Source organism: Phacochoerus africanus, chromosome 12 (genome assembly GCF_016906955.1).
Source record: "Phacochoerus africanus isolate WHEZ1 chromosome 12, ROS_Pafr_v1, whole genome shotgun sequence".
In the NCBI taxonomy this organism is placed as follows: Eukaryota; Metazoa; Chordata; class Mammalia; order Artiodactyla; family Suidae; genus Phacochoerus; species Phacochoerus africanus.
In genome coordinates this window covers 54,644,798-54,658,945 of record NC_062555.1, presented here as the reverse complement: position 1 = coordinate 54,658,945, position 14,148 = coordinate 54,644,798, and the positions used below count along the sequence as shown (strand labels likewise).

At 41.0% G+C, this 14,148-nt stretch overlaps 1 protein-coding gene across 1 annotated transcript in view; it reads left to right on the top strand.

The window, feature by feature from the left end:
- GAD2 (glutamate decarboxylase 2) overlaps positions 1-13,314 on the top strand; it is a 77,203-nt gene extending 63,889 nt beyond the window's left edge. The window contains exons 14-16 of the mRNA XM_047755032.1: positions 695-802; positions 1,420-1,509; positions 10,740-13,314. Coding sequence (XP_047610988.1) covers positions 695-802; positions 1,420-1,509; positions 10,740-10,913 — 372 coding nt within the window. The 3' untranslated portion in view covers positions 10,914-13,314. The remainder of the gene's footprint in view (positions 1-694; positions 803-1,419; positions 1,510-10,739) is intronic.
- The last annotated feature ends 834 nt before the right edge of the window (positions 13,315-14,148 follow it).

Genomic DNA, 14,148 nt, shown 5'->3' with positions numbered 1-14,148 from the left:
TTGATTTTCACGAGTCTATATCTTGGGCTTCCAAGAGCTGGGAACTAAAAGATCTCTGTGATAATGTTCACCCTGTGCAGACATATGAGTAATTTATCTCCAAAGGAGAGGTCTCATGTCCCCTGCAGAATGACAGCCTAACAGAGCATCTTCCTGCCCCTTAAGATTGATTAATTCATTTTTCCAGTATTCCTTGAGCACCTTACCTATTTGTTCTATAATGGGGGTACCTCAGTGAACAAAAGTGGAGTCTGGAAATGTTAAATTTATCTGATGGGCAGGGACTGAGCTAGCATCCTGGTTTGGAGGTGGGGGCGGTCTCTGATGATGCTTCTTATCTGAAGGAAAAGCACAGCCGGCCCTCCTGTCATTAGTGACTGCCATAATTACTCCTCTGAGCAGCAGAGGCAAATTTTCCCCTTGAGTAATCAAAATAATTGCCTGGGGAATAGAGGCTCAGGATGCTAGGGAGGGCTATGATGACATGAAAAGGAACAAAAGCACCTGAGGGGAAGAGCAATAAAGGAGGAATAATTGCCAGAAAAGCCTCTAACACCACACTCTTGGGTAAAGAAAGTGCTGGCCTGAGCTAAGACCAAAGGAGCAAAGAGACTACCAGTGTCCAGCCCGCATCTCAGCCCAAGAGCTTGCCCACCTCCCTCAGCCTGCTATGCTTTCTTTTTCTCTCACGTAGGGGACAACTGGGTTTGAAGCGCACATTGATAAGTGTTTGGAGCTGGCGGAGTATTTATACAACATCATCAAAAACCGAGAAGGGTATGAAATGGTGTTTGATGGAAAGGTATGGATTTTGATTTCTGCTAAGTTCAGTCAATTGCAGTTCTTATCACTGGTACTTTTTTTTTTTTTTTTTTGATGCTAAGAAGGTATGAGGCAGGTAAGTGGGACCGTTACAAAGGAAAAGCGGGGCCCAGGGTCAGGGTAGCCATTCAGATATGGAGGAAAAAAATCAAACTCACTGAAGTTCCCATGTGGCTCAGCGGGTTATGAACACAGCTAGTATCCATAACGATGTGGGTTTGATCCCTGGCCTCGCTCAGTGGGTTAAGGATCCAGCATTGCTGCAAGCTGTGACATAATTTACAGATGCAGCTCCGATCTTGTGTTGCTGTGGCTGTGGCATAGGCCAGCAGCTATAGCTCCATTCAGCCACTGGCCTGGAAACTGCCATATGCTGCAGGTATGGCCCTAAAAAGGAAAAAGGAAAAAAAAGAAAAGAAAAAATCAAACTCACAAAAGAATGACTCTATATAATGTCATGAAAGTCGATCATTCCAAAGGTTGCAAAGATTTAAAAGTAGGAATTGTATTTGAAGATGCAGAATAGATTTTAAATGTCCTTGGGATTTTCAAAGTTGCCAGTTTGGGCCGAGTATGAATCTCACTTTCCTCTCTCAGCCTCAGCACACAAACGTCTGCTTCTGGTATGTTCCACCGAGTCTGCGAGTGCTGGACAACAATGAAGAGAGGATGAGCCGCCTTTCCAAGGTAAGGATGCAGGCTCTTCTGATGTGTATCTCAGTGTGTATATGGGGCCTTTCGCAGGCAGGTCATTCTTAGGACAGACGTGCGTGTCTTTAGGGGAAATCCATCTTTACCTTTGGTCATGAGCCTACTGCCCTATGGGTTCCTGCAGAGCCAGGTCTTACTGAGCTTGTATATTCAGACTTTTTGGGCAGGGGGGGGCTGCCCCCAAGACATGCAGAAGTTCCCAGGTCAGGGATTGAACCCATGCAACAGCACCGACCTGAGCCACTGCAGTGACAATGCCAGATCCTTAACCTGCTAAGCCACAAGAGAACTACTATCCAGATTTTTTATAACAACTCGACTTGCTTCCATTTTCTGAGGGCATGTTTATGACAGCTTAAAATAAGCAACTAGGTCAAACCTTCACTGGCATTCATAACTTGGCGAGAATCTGCTAAGGTTGACTGATCTGCCAAGAGAAGCTGGTGCTCATTTACAAGCCCAGAGGAGACTCCAGGCACGAGAAATGGTTGGAAAACAAAGCGGCTGCTGATCCTCTTGGGATGCCAAGGTTAGGGATACCTGTCGGGGTCTGTAGAGCTGTGGTGACCCCCAGGAAAGCGGGCAGGCGGTGATGATAATAACAGCCATGGTTGGAGTGGACGCTGCGTCCCAGGCTCAGCTTTGATCTCATGTTACATTGCTTCATGCTCAGAGTGGCCCAACTCAGGGAGCACTGTGGTCTCCCCATTTGGCTGATGGGGACACTGAAGCACAGGAGGAGAAAGTTACTTTCCAAAACCCACACTGACAGATTCCAGAGCCTGAAGACTTGAGCTTCAAATTCTGTTGTGGCCAGTAAGACACTTAAAAACTCTTATCCTCTCCTGCTTTCAACACATATACAAAGGTGAAATTTGGTTTAAGATATACACCATAGAGAATCTTGAAGGGAGGTAAACGGACGGGTCCACCTCCCCCTGTCAGAAGAACAGGAAACTGGGGACGATCATGTGCGTTTGGATCTCAGAGGGTTTGTTGCTTGGTCGATTGGTTGGTTTGGTTAGTTTTTAATTTACCATAAAGGAGGGGACTTCCTCCAGTCTGTGCCCAGAGCAGGGAAGGTTCTTTTACCCCACTGTTGAGGAGCCCAGGCAGGAAACACATAATAAGATTTTTTTTCTTCCTTTTCTTGGCCGCCTCGAGGCATATGAAGCTTCTGGGCCAAGGATCAGATCCGAGGAAATGCTGGATCCTTCACCCACCATGCTGGACTAGGGACTGAACCTGTGTCCCAGCACTCCCAAAATGCTGCCGATCCCGTTGTGCCACTGTGGGAGCTCCAATAGTTGAGGTCTTTAAATCAAGCCTCCTGATTAGGAAAATGGTTCACAAGCCTGGCTGCACATTAAAATCAACCTGAGGCTTAAAATAAAATACAGGTGACATAGTTCCCATCATGGCTTAATGGTTAACGAACCTGACTAGTATCCGTGAGGATGCAGATTCCATCCCTAGCCTCACTCAGTGGGTTAAGGATCTGGCATTGCCATGAGCTGTGGTGTAGGTTAAAGGTGCGGCTCAGATCCAAAGTTGCTCTGGCTGTGTTGTAGGCCGGCAGCTACAGCTCCGATTGGCCCCTTGAGAACCTCCATATGCCATGAGTACAGCCCTAAAAAGATAAACAAGCAGGTGACCAGATCTTACCCCAAGAATGTAATCTGACCAATTTTTCCTGGGCTCTAGAATGGTTCCAAAAGCTCTCCAAGTGATTCTAACGAGGAACCACTAACCTAGAAGAACACATGGAAGAAACTTCTAGAACTAGGATCCATGGTGCCTGGGTCTGGAATGGGAGGCATCGAGGTTATGTGTGAGGCTTTAGTGAAGCTGGTTCATTCCAGCAAATCAAGCCCAGGAGGCAGGAAAGAGTGAGGGTGAGGGCCACATTGCAGAAGTTGATAGATGCAGACCTGCTGTCATTTGGGCAGAAAGAATTCATATTTTTTCTGAAAGTTCTATGGTGGTTTCTCCCTGGTGACTATTATCTTAATAATGACTAATTTTGCTTAACAGCTTAGGTAGAAATGAGATGTTTCCATTGTTCTTGGCTTTCATTTCTTTAATGAACCTATGGACCAGACCGGGAATCCAGAGAGGAGTTTGGCCGATTTCATTTATTGAATGGATTCATTATTGCTGGGCTGAGTGATGGGGCAAGATGGAAATATAGACCAGAGAGGGTTTTCTCATTGTTTTCTGAGCAAAAGTCAATTCTGAGGTTCCCCCATTTAAATACAACTCTCTTCAAACACCTCCTTAGATTTTAATACATCACATAAGCTGTGATGGGAATAGCGATTATTTCTTGAGAATTGCCATTAGAATATTGGTAAACAGTTTTTATACTGTTGGCAATTCAAATTTGAAAGTCTCTGGGGATTGCAAAATGAGTTCTCTTTATTGTTGCCTCTCCTGGGACTCCATTTTCATTACTTGAACAGAGAGAATTCAGCAATTCAGAATTAGAAATGATAAGAGAACACATAAGAAGTTCCCTGGTGGCTCAATGGATTAAGGATCCAGTGTGGTCACTGCTGTGGCTTGAGTTTGATCCCTGGCCTAGGAACTTCTTTATGCTGTAGGCACAGCCAAAAAGAAAAGAAAAAAAAAAACACACATAATATCAAAGTTAACTTTTGTTCATTAGTGTCAATAGTTTCTGATAGTTTCAGAAAAGTTTCTTATTAAATGTGAGGTCCTTAAAATGCAGTGTTTAGGGGCCAGTAAAATCTGTACACCACACACACACACACACACACACAAACACACACACACACACACACACACACACACACACACAAAATCCCCCAGGGAAAAGAGCTGGGGTGGGGGTGGGGGACATATCACCTGCCCTATCCATTATGGTGAATAGCCACAGGTAGCTGTTTAAATCTAAATTAATTAAAATTAAATTCAACTTAAAATTCACTTCTCAGCCTCATTAGCCATGTTTTAAGTGTTCAACTTGTGAGTTGAGGCTAATGTATCAGAGAGCACAAGCGTAAAATATCTCCATCATTACATAAAGCTCTCTTGGTCAGCACTGATATAGACCCCAAGTGGGAAGAAATTGGGCATCTTCTGAGCCATATGTGATCAATGAGAGAAGTTAAATTCTGGACCTAACAAGGCAGAGGCATTATTCTGTGCCCTCTGGCCTGGTATAGAACTTAGTATACAACAGGCACTTAAAAATGTTTGTTGGAGTTCCCGTTGTGGCTCAGCTTTTAAAGATATAGAGAGGATTCTAAAGGCAGCAAGAGAAAAGCAAAGCGTTAGTTACAAGGGAAGCCCCATAAGGCTATCAGCTCATTTCTCTACAGAAACGATACAGGCCAGAAGGGAGTGGCAAGATATATTTAAAGTGCCGAAAGGAAAAAATTTGCAACCTAGAATATTCTATCCAGCAAGAACATCATTTAAAATAGAAGGGGAGGAGTTCCCGTGGCGGCGCAGCGGAAACAAATCCAACTAGGATCCATGAGGTTGCGGGTTTGATCCCTGGCCTCGCTCAGTGGGTTAAGGATCCGGCATTGCAGTGAGCTGTGGTGTAGGCTGGCAGCTGTAGCTCTGATTAGACCCTAAGCCTAGGAACCTCCATATGCCGCAGGTATGGCCCTAAAAGGACAAAAGACAAAAAATAAATAAATAAAATAGAAGGGGAAATAAAGAATTTCTCCTACAAACAAAAGCTAAAAGAGTACAGCAATACTAAACCCATTCTAAAAAAATACTGAAAGGGCTTCTCTAAATTAAAAAAAAAAAAAAGAAAGAAAGAAAGAAAGTAAGAACCCAAAATAGTGTTCATGAGGATACAGTTTCGATCCCTGGCCTCCATCAGTGGGTTAAGGATGCGGCATGGCCACAAGCTGCAGCGTGGTTCACAGATGCAACTTAGATCCGATGTTGCTGTAGCTGTGGCATTGACCTCTGCTGCAAACCCCTAGCCTGAGAACTTCCATATGCTGCAGGTGCGGCTCTAAAAAGAAAAAAAGAGAAACAAAACTATTTGTTGAACTCAAGTGCCATTTACACAGTCCAGAATAGGGAATGGAAACACACTTAAGAAACCTGCCACAGATGTTTTCCCAGTGCTCACACAGGCTTGAAGACATGTATCTCGGTAACAAATAGTCCCTGGGAATGGGACCCCCATTCAAACATGTTAAGACAAAAGCAGGAGGCAGCAAGGAGACTTCCTGGCAGGGGTTCACCAGACAAGAGGGCCAGGCGGGTATATTGATGAGCTTTTGTGCTTCTGGGTCTTTTTTCCTTCATCATCTTCTCATATTTTAACTTTTTATAATATTTGATCACGATCTGCATCTCTTCTATCAACTTTTATAGTCCTATACTGACTGATGGCCTTTCCAAAGGTCAACCGTGGATTTAAAAGTATGTTGGTCTTTTTGTAAACTATTACATTTAGAATGGATAAGCAATGAAGTCCTACTACACAGAACCAGGAACTATATCCAGTCTCTTGGGATAAGCTATGATGGAAGATAATATGAGAAAAAGAATATGAATGACTGGGTCATTATGCTGTACAGCAGAAATTGGCACAGCCCTGTAAATCAACTATATACTAATAAAAAAACAAATTTAATAAAATTAAAAAGTACTTTGGTAAGGAGAGGCAAGATAAGGATAGGAGAGTAAGAGGTACTAACCACTAGGTATAAAATAAATAGGCTATAAGGCTGTATTGTACAGCACAGGGAATATAGCCAATATTTTATAGCAACTATAAATGGAGTATATAACCTTTAAAAATTGTGAATCACTCTATTGTACACCTAAACTTATATATTATAAATCAACTATGATAAAAATACAAATAAAAATGAAATAATAAAATTTATGGGAAGTATTTTATTTTTTACTGAAATATAGTTGATTTACAATGTTGTATTAATTCCTGCTGTATAGCAAAGTGATTCAGTTATATGTATATTATTTTTTCATACTCTTTTCCATTATGGTTTATCATGGAATATTGAATATAGTTCCCTATGTTATACAATAGGATCTTGCTATTTATCCATTACATTACTAACTATTATATATAATAGTTTGCATCTGCTAACCCAAATTCCTAGGCAATCCCCCTCCCACCTTCCCACCCTCTTGGCAACCACAAATCTGTTCTCTATGTCTGTGAGTCTCCTTCTGTTTCATAAAAGTTAATCTGTGTCTTATTTTAGATTCCACGTATAAGTGATATCATATGGTATTTGTCTCTTTCTGACTTACTTCACTTAGCATGATAATCTCTAGTTCCATCCAGGTTGCTGCAAATTACCTTACTTTTTTCTTTTATGGCTGAGTAATATTCCACTGTATATATGTACCACATCCTCTTAATCCATCTATCTGTTGATGGACATTTAGGTTATTTCCATGTCTTGGTTATTGTGAGTAGTGCTGCTATGAACATAGGTGTGCATGTATCTTTTTGAATTATGGTTTTCTCCAGATATATGCCCAGGAATGGGATTGCTGGATCATATGGCAGCTCTATTTTCAGTTTTTTGAGGAACTTCCATATTGTTTTCGGTAGTGGCTGTACCAACTTAAATTCCTACCAACAGTGTAGGAGGGTTCCCTCTTCTCCACACCCTCTCCAGCATTTGTTCTTTGTAGAATTTTTGATGATGGGCATTCTGACTGCTGTGAGGTGGTACCTCGTTTTAGCTTTGATTGCATTTCTCTAATAATTAATGATGTAGAGCATCTTTTCATGTGCCTGTTGGCCATCTGAATGTCTTCTTTTAAGGAATTTCTATTTAGTTCTTCTGCCCATTTTTCAATTGTGTTGTTTGGTTTTTTGTTGTTGAGATGCATGGCATGTTTATATATTTTGGAAATTAAGCCCTTTCTGGTCACATTGTTTGCAAATATTTTCTATAGGGAGTATTTTTAAAAATACGTTGGCAAGAAAATAGACTGGCCTCACATATAAGGTAACTCTTTTAAAGCTATGTTATTAAATGTACTGGGGAATTTTATTGTTGAGACTTTAATGTTTTCAAATATCTTATTTATGATTATTCTACTTTCACTTTTCAAAATTTCTCTCACCTTCCAAGATATAAAAACAAAAAGTTTGTAACACATAGTGAAAAATACATTTCTGTGATATCTTATTTTATGATGCTTTATTCTGATCTCCCTGGAGGAAACAAGTATAGATTTAAATTATGGAAGAGTTCCCTGGTTATTGCTTTCTAAAGAGTTGAAAAAGCTGATGGCACAATGGAGAAAAGGGTATCCTAAAACTCCCCAAAGGACTCTTGTTGATTAAGCCTTTAGTAAATTGCACACAGCCCCGCTTTTCCTAACTTTCTTAATTCAGCAAAACCAAGAATGTGACCCCCCCAAAAAAAATTTTAGAACAAAATTAAAATACTACATGCTCATCAGAATAGTTTTCCTTCTTAACTTGCAGTTAGTGATTATGCAATGAAGATGTTCCATGTTCCTGCCAATTTTAGTCCATCAGCATTTTCTGGAAGCAACCGAAAGTCGTATGTATTTAGTTCTGCCAGCCCAGCTAGCTTTAGGAACTGGAGGGTTTCGATCTTACTTTATGCCAAAATCTGTTCGCAATGATGGCTGGTACCAGAGGTTAATCTTTTAACCTTTGATTTGCATTTATTTGAAAATTTCAAGTTGATCAACCTTCATTAATGCCATTCTTATGTGTTCTTACTTTGGTTGCCATGAAAATGAAATCAGAGATTGATTCACTAAGCATAATCATTGTTTTATCAGTGCTAAAGAGCAAGCACAATTTATGCACAAATAAAAGTAATGAATAGTTATGATTGTTGCTTAACTTCCTGCAGACACATGGATTTGGAATTCCTTTTCAGATTTGGGACTTCCCTTCCCGGAAACACATTGACTTGCCATGCCTTACAGCACAAAGCCATACATTTCATGTCCTTGTGCTAAAAGATTCTAGTGGATTCATCTTCAGAACTTAATTCCAGACTTTAAATATTTAAATTCTTTTTTATATTTATTCCCTGGAATGAGCCTGATACCCTGCATACATCATTAACCCTTTGGTTAATGAAAGAGGGTCAACCCCGCAGAAGCGTTCCTCTTTACATTACCTCCTTGTGGCATAAGGAAGGAGCAGGAAAAGATGGAAAAACTTGTTAATCTAGAGTCAGAAAATCTCAGTGTTGGAATCATCATCTAAAATGGAGTCATTCATTTTAGATGAGAAAATTAGGCTCCGGAGGTGAAATGAACATGAAGGTCAAGTCTGGCTTTGGCTTTGGTAACTAACAAATAACTGGGCCTGGTGGGAACCATGTCAGTTTTGCACATTGAATACTTTGAGGATTAAAATCTTACTGTAAACCAGTGATTATGGAAGTATTGATGTTCAGAAGTCACATGTTCAAAACACCATTCCATTTGAACCTATCCTTCATTTAAGATGAATCCAGCTGTGATAGAGGCATGGTTCCCATATTGAACTGAGTTGCCGACTGGTAAATCTAACATGAAGTCTAAAGCTTTCCTGAAATCTACGTTCCTGGCTACATTTTCCACAATGAACCTAAAAGATCAAATGTTATATTTACAAGCTCCAGTGGTCAAACATGTGGACACATTCTACCTACAGTGGGACATAATTTAAATATATGCCTCATCCTAGGAGCTGCTGCTTGCTTTTTTTTTTTTTTTTTTTTTTTGCTTTTTAAGGCCCCACCCATGCCACATGGAAGTTCTCAGGCTAGGACTGTAATCAGAGCTACAGCTGCTGGCCTACACCACAGCCACAGCAATGCTGGATCCTTAACCCTCAGGATCAAGACCAGGGATCGAACCTGAGTCCTCATGGATACTAGTCAGGTTCATTACCACTGAGCCATGACAGGAACTCCCAAAGAGTTCTTTTATGCTACTCTTTACAGTCAGTGAGGGCTCAAGGAACCCTCAATGTGCATGCAGTGCTGTGCTGATAAACAAAAGTAAAAGACACTGTCCCTGCCTTCCAGGAGCTTACAGTTGACAACCAAAGATGAGGGGTATTTTCTCATAAGTGAGGGGACAATAGGAAATTAGAATACAGTCAGAATCTATGGATAAGGATCATGTACTTACAACATAGAGAAAATACTCTAATGGACTATGGAAGTCAGGAAAGTCTTCCTAGCAGATATAGGACGGTGACGGAGCCTTAGAATCTGCATAGGATACAAAATGGAAGAGTACAGGATTCTAAGCAAAGAGAACAAGTGTGACACTGTGAGACTGAGGACCAGTGAGAAGGGATGAAAAATATGTGCGGTACATCCAAAAGATGTTGAATAAGTAGGTCTTGTCAGAGTTGCAGATTCATCAGAGGTAAGCACTGGGAGATGAGTCCTCACAGCTGATGGCAAAAACAGCGAATGAGAACTTGACCTTCATTTCACGTACAATAGAGGACCAAGGGCTGAAAGCATCTGTCTGGCATAAACATGGTACAATCTTGCCTGTGATCTGATTCTGTAACACCCAGTGCATGTGGACGCAGGTTTTTTTGCCTCAGCTGATTCTTCAATATTTCAAAACATCTTATAAACTGAGGTAATGCAAAAGGAGGAAAAACCAGAATGCTGAGGGAGTATATTTCAAAACATCTTATAAACTGAGGTAATGCAAAAGGAGGAAAAACCAGAATGCTTGAGGGTCTCAAGAAAGAAAATTGCATTATGATCTCAAAAGTCTGCTCATTTTCATACATTACTTGATAGTGAGGCTTATCTCTTGGTAACCATTTTCTGAACTATGTCTTATGTCCAATGTTTTTAATCTTTACTGAGGGGGAGAGAAAAAAAGTCTCCTGAATGTTGTATCACTAAACTCTTTAGTCCTGGAGCCAGCCCCAGATTCCTCCCATTCTCCCAAAACACTAAGTAGAAAGTCAAAGATTCGGTGACAAGCTCCGGATAGCCTATCACTGATTATCCCTTTAGCACCTTCTAGATCTTAGATGTATTCAACTGCTCCAGCCCTCTGATCCCAAGAAAGGTGGGAGGCAATTCCTCCAAGAGAAAACAAATATGGTTCTGGCTATGCGGTTAAAAACTAAAAGTGCTCCTTGGTATTGCGTTCTTTGATGAAGGGAAGAATCCCTGGGAGAAACGGTCTGGTGGTGGGTCTGGTCTCTCCCACAGGTGGCTCCAGTGATTAAAGCCAGAATGATGGAGTCTGGGACCACGATGGTGAGCTACCAGCCCTTGGGAGACAAGGTCAATTTCTTCCGCATGGTCATCTCAAACCCCGCAGCAACCCACCAAGACATTGACTTTCTGATTGAAGAAATAGAACGCCTTGGACAAGATTTATAATAACCTAGCTCACCAAGCTGTTTCATTGTCTCTAGGTAGACAATGAAGTTGTCACAAACCGTGTAAATGTATTTGTAGTTTGTTCCAAAGTAAATCTATTTCTATATTGTGGTGTCAAAGTAGAGTACAGTTTAAAAAAAATCAAAAGCAAACAAACATTGCTCCTTTTCAGAATCCTTTCTTAAGTTAAGATTACCTCTCTAATAATTAGTGACAAAAGGCTGTGTGCTAATCAATAAGGAAAAGCTTAATATTGTTATAAATACTTCCCTTACTTTTAATATAGTGTGCAAATCAGAGCTTTATTTTCACTTCAGAGTAGTAGGATTGAATAGTGCCAAATTGCCCCTGAATCATCAAAGGTTCTTTGGGGTGCAGTGAAAAGGGTAAAGTAAATATAAAATGTATGTTGACAATAAAAAAAAAACTTTTGCCTTTTTCATAGTAGTAGGAAAAAAAAAGTTTCTAATTTACCTATAGCAACATGTCAAATGTATTTAAATACATATAATTTTACAAGAGGAAAATATATATATTAAAAAGAAATCCTATTTTGTAACATACAGATTTTTATTTTGTATGGGTTATACAAACTGCAGGGGCAGATATAAAAACTAAGCCAGATTTTTTTTTCTCTTTCTTTTAACGGAGGCACAAGAAAACTCTTAGCTAAGTTATTTTGAAACATAGGCCCACAAAATTCTCAAAAGGTATGTCCCTTTCTTTCTGTTCACTTTATGGCTTATCACCTCTCCAAAGTTAGTATTATAAAACAAACGCAAAAGAACACTGCAAGTTCTTTAAAAATGATTGGTCAGACTGACAATAAGATTCTCTTCCCATTTAAGTTTTTTACCCACTTAACCTCAGCGGACCCACGAAGTCGGCTAGGCATGACACAGCCAAGCTTCATCATAGATTCAATTAGGGATAATCATCTCTTTTCTGCTTTCCAGTTCAGCCTGTTTTGAACAGAAGGTTGATGCTAGTTCTTGAGGTATTTGCCCTAACAGTATTCCTTTATTAGGTCATTTGGATTAATTAGAGAAAATAAAAATAAAATCTCATCAGCCCGAGCAAAGAGGAATGAAACACACTCCAGAATGTAGTGAGCCCAGAAAATTAAACTTGGCCTTAGACCTCTGTGTGAGGATAATGACGTCATCCTGGATGCCCTATTGCCCCCGCCCAGGAAGGAGTCATTTCCCTCCCAAGTAATTGCTTATCCCCATTCTCTCCCCATTCCGACCCCCCAAAGTCTCTCCTGCTAAACTCCCCATCACTGCCATCCCAAATAATTCATTTCTATTCCATGGCTGGTTATTTTCCTCTCAGGAAAGGAGCTCCTCAGCCAGGATTTTGAGACTTCATCTTAAGACCTCCTTTTATCTGTCTCCCATCAAGATCCAAAGGGACCAGAGTATGCGGAGACAAGATGCTCCTTAGAATTCAAAATAATATTTTAAAAGCATCCTTCTGCCCCTGCAAACCTGATGGAGAGACTTGAGCTAATGAGAGCTCCCATAGATATCATCAGATTCCAAGTGCGAGCAGGAAACCTCTGGACCTGTATATGCAGATGGCAGATGCATGTTTAGAAACATTTGTCCTTTCTGTATGGTCCAGTCAGATCAATAGTCAAGAAAACTATAGGTATAGGAGGGAAGAAAGTGGAGCCTGCCCTTCAGAGAGAAAAGCTCTCAAATATAACCATAGGATCCAGCCACCTGAAATTGCCATTAGCTCACCCTTCCTCTCTCCCAGGCTATATACAAAAATGTTGATACTTGAGAAGCACGTAGCTTTGGGCCCTTTCTATCTAGGAAACTAATGAAATCCTTCTGACTCTCAGAAGAAAACTCTTTATCTGTGCCCCAGAATTTCATGAAGGAATAAGCCTCCCATTCTGGGCCAAGCATTCTTTTCCTTTCTAGAAATTGGCTGTTGATAATAAGCACACAACTGCCCACCTGTTGTGAGCCATAGGCCAAAAGGTCCCATCTCAGAGGCAGAAATACTAATGATCAAACCCACCATCCTGCTTGAAGGAGACGGCAGAGCCCAGGGCCCTGATCTGGACAGACCCCTCTCCACTCCAGGATGCTTCTACCTAGCAGGACAGATTCTCTATGAAAGGCACCTGCTTTTTTACTTGATGGGATGACAGAATTTAGAGGAGGAACATTTGTGCCTGTGTATGAAATTCCAGCAAAGTAGTTTTTACCAATAGCTAGTTTCCCCCACTCCCCTGCCTGTTCCAGGCTCTTCCCCAAGTTTGCTGGGAGCCTTGCTTAATCCTATGCAGTGAAATCCTACCAACCATAAGCCAGGGAAGCAGATAAATAAAAGCCTGATAGGTCCAGTCGCTTAATAAATATTTTTAAAGGTAGGTTTATGATTCACTCAGGAGGGAGGGAGGGAGGGAAGGAAGGAAGGTTGTTTTGAACTCTAGCCCCAATTCCCAGTGCCAAAGGCCTTTGTGTGGGACCATTCTTTCCAAATGTTAGAAAAGTTTGGTTTTAGCTTTAATCACAATTGACATGGCCATTTTCATTTAGATAGCAATATTGTGTTTATTATTTTTAAATACTTGAAAAAAAAAGTGTGGTATGTCTTTATTGGTGACACATAAATGGTATTCACTTCCTGGACGTCTCAAGGACAGGAGGAGAGAATAGGAAATCAACTACGTGTGTAACTGTGTTGCCTTTATTACACTGCTAGTACTATCTCGTCACCTCAGATTGGGGTTGTGCACTTTAGATCTGAACTGTACAGTGTTGCCAGTCAACCTGTGTTGCTGTAAAAGCTTGTACAATATATTATTGATGTGTCTTTTCCTGTGTGGTAAGTGTACTGATATTCTGAGAACCACATTCCCTTCTGTGCCTGGACTCTCTCTCTCACCCTCTCTCTGCTAAAACTGTGTGCCCTCCACCTCAGCTCTGACAGAATGCCCTCGGCTCTGCTCGCAGCTCACAATTCTCCTATGAGAACTGTGTGGTTTCATAAGATGCAGAGAGAACGCTACTTGAGTGTCTCTAAGAATAGAGGAAACCAACATGGAGCATTGCAAACGGCCAACGTTGCAGGCACTGTCCCTGCTAAGATTTGGAGGAGGTGCTACTCCTCAGAAAATGGACCAAGAAAGCATGGGTGTAAATACAGCAGCAGGACAAGGAACCCTGGAATCTAACAATGGGTATCATCTTGCACGTGCCCTCCTGTTGTCAAA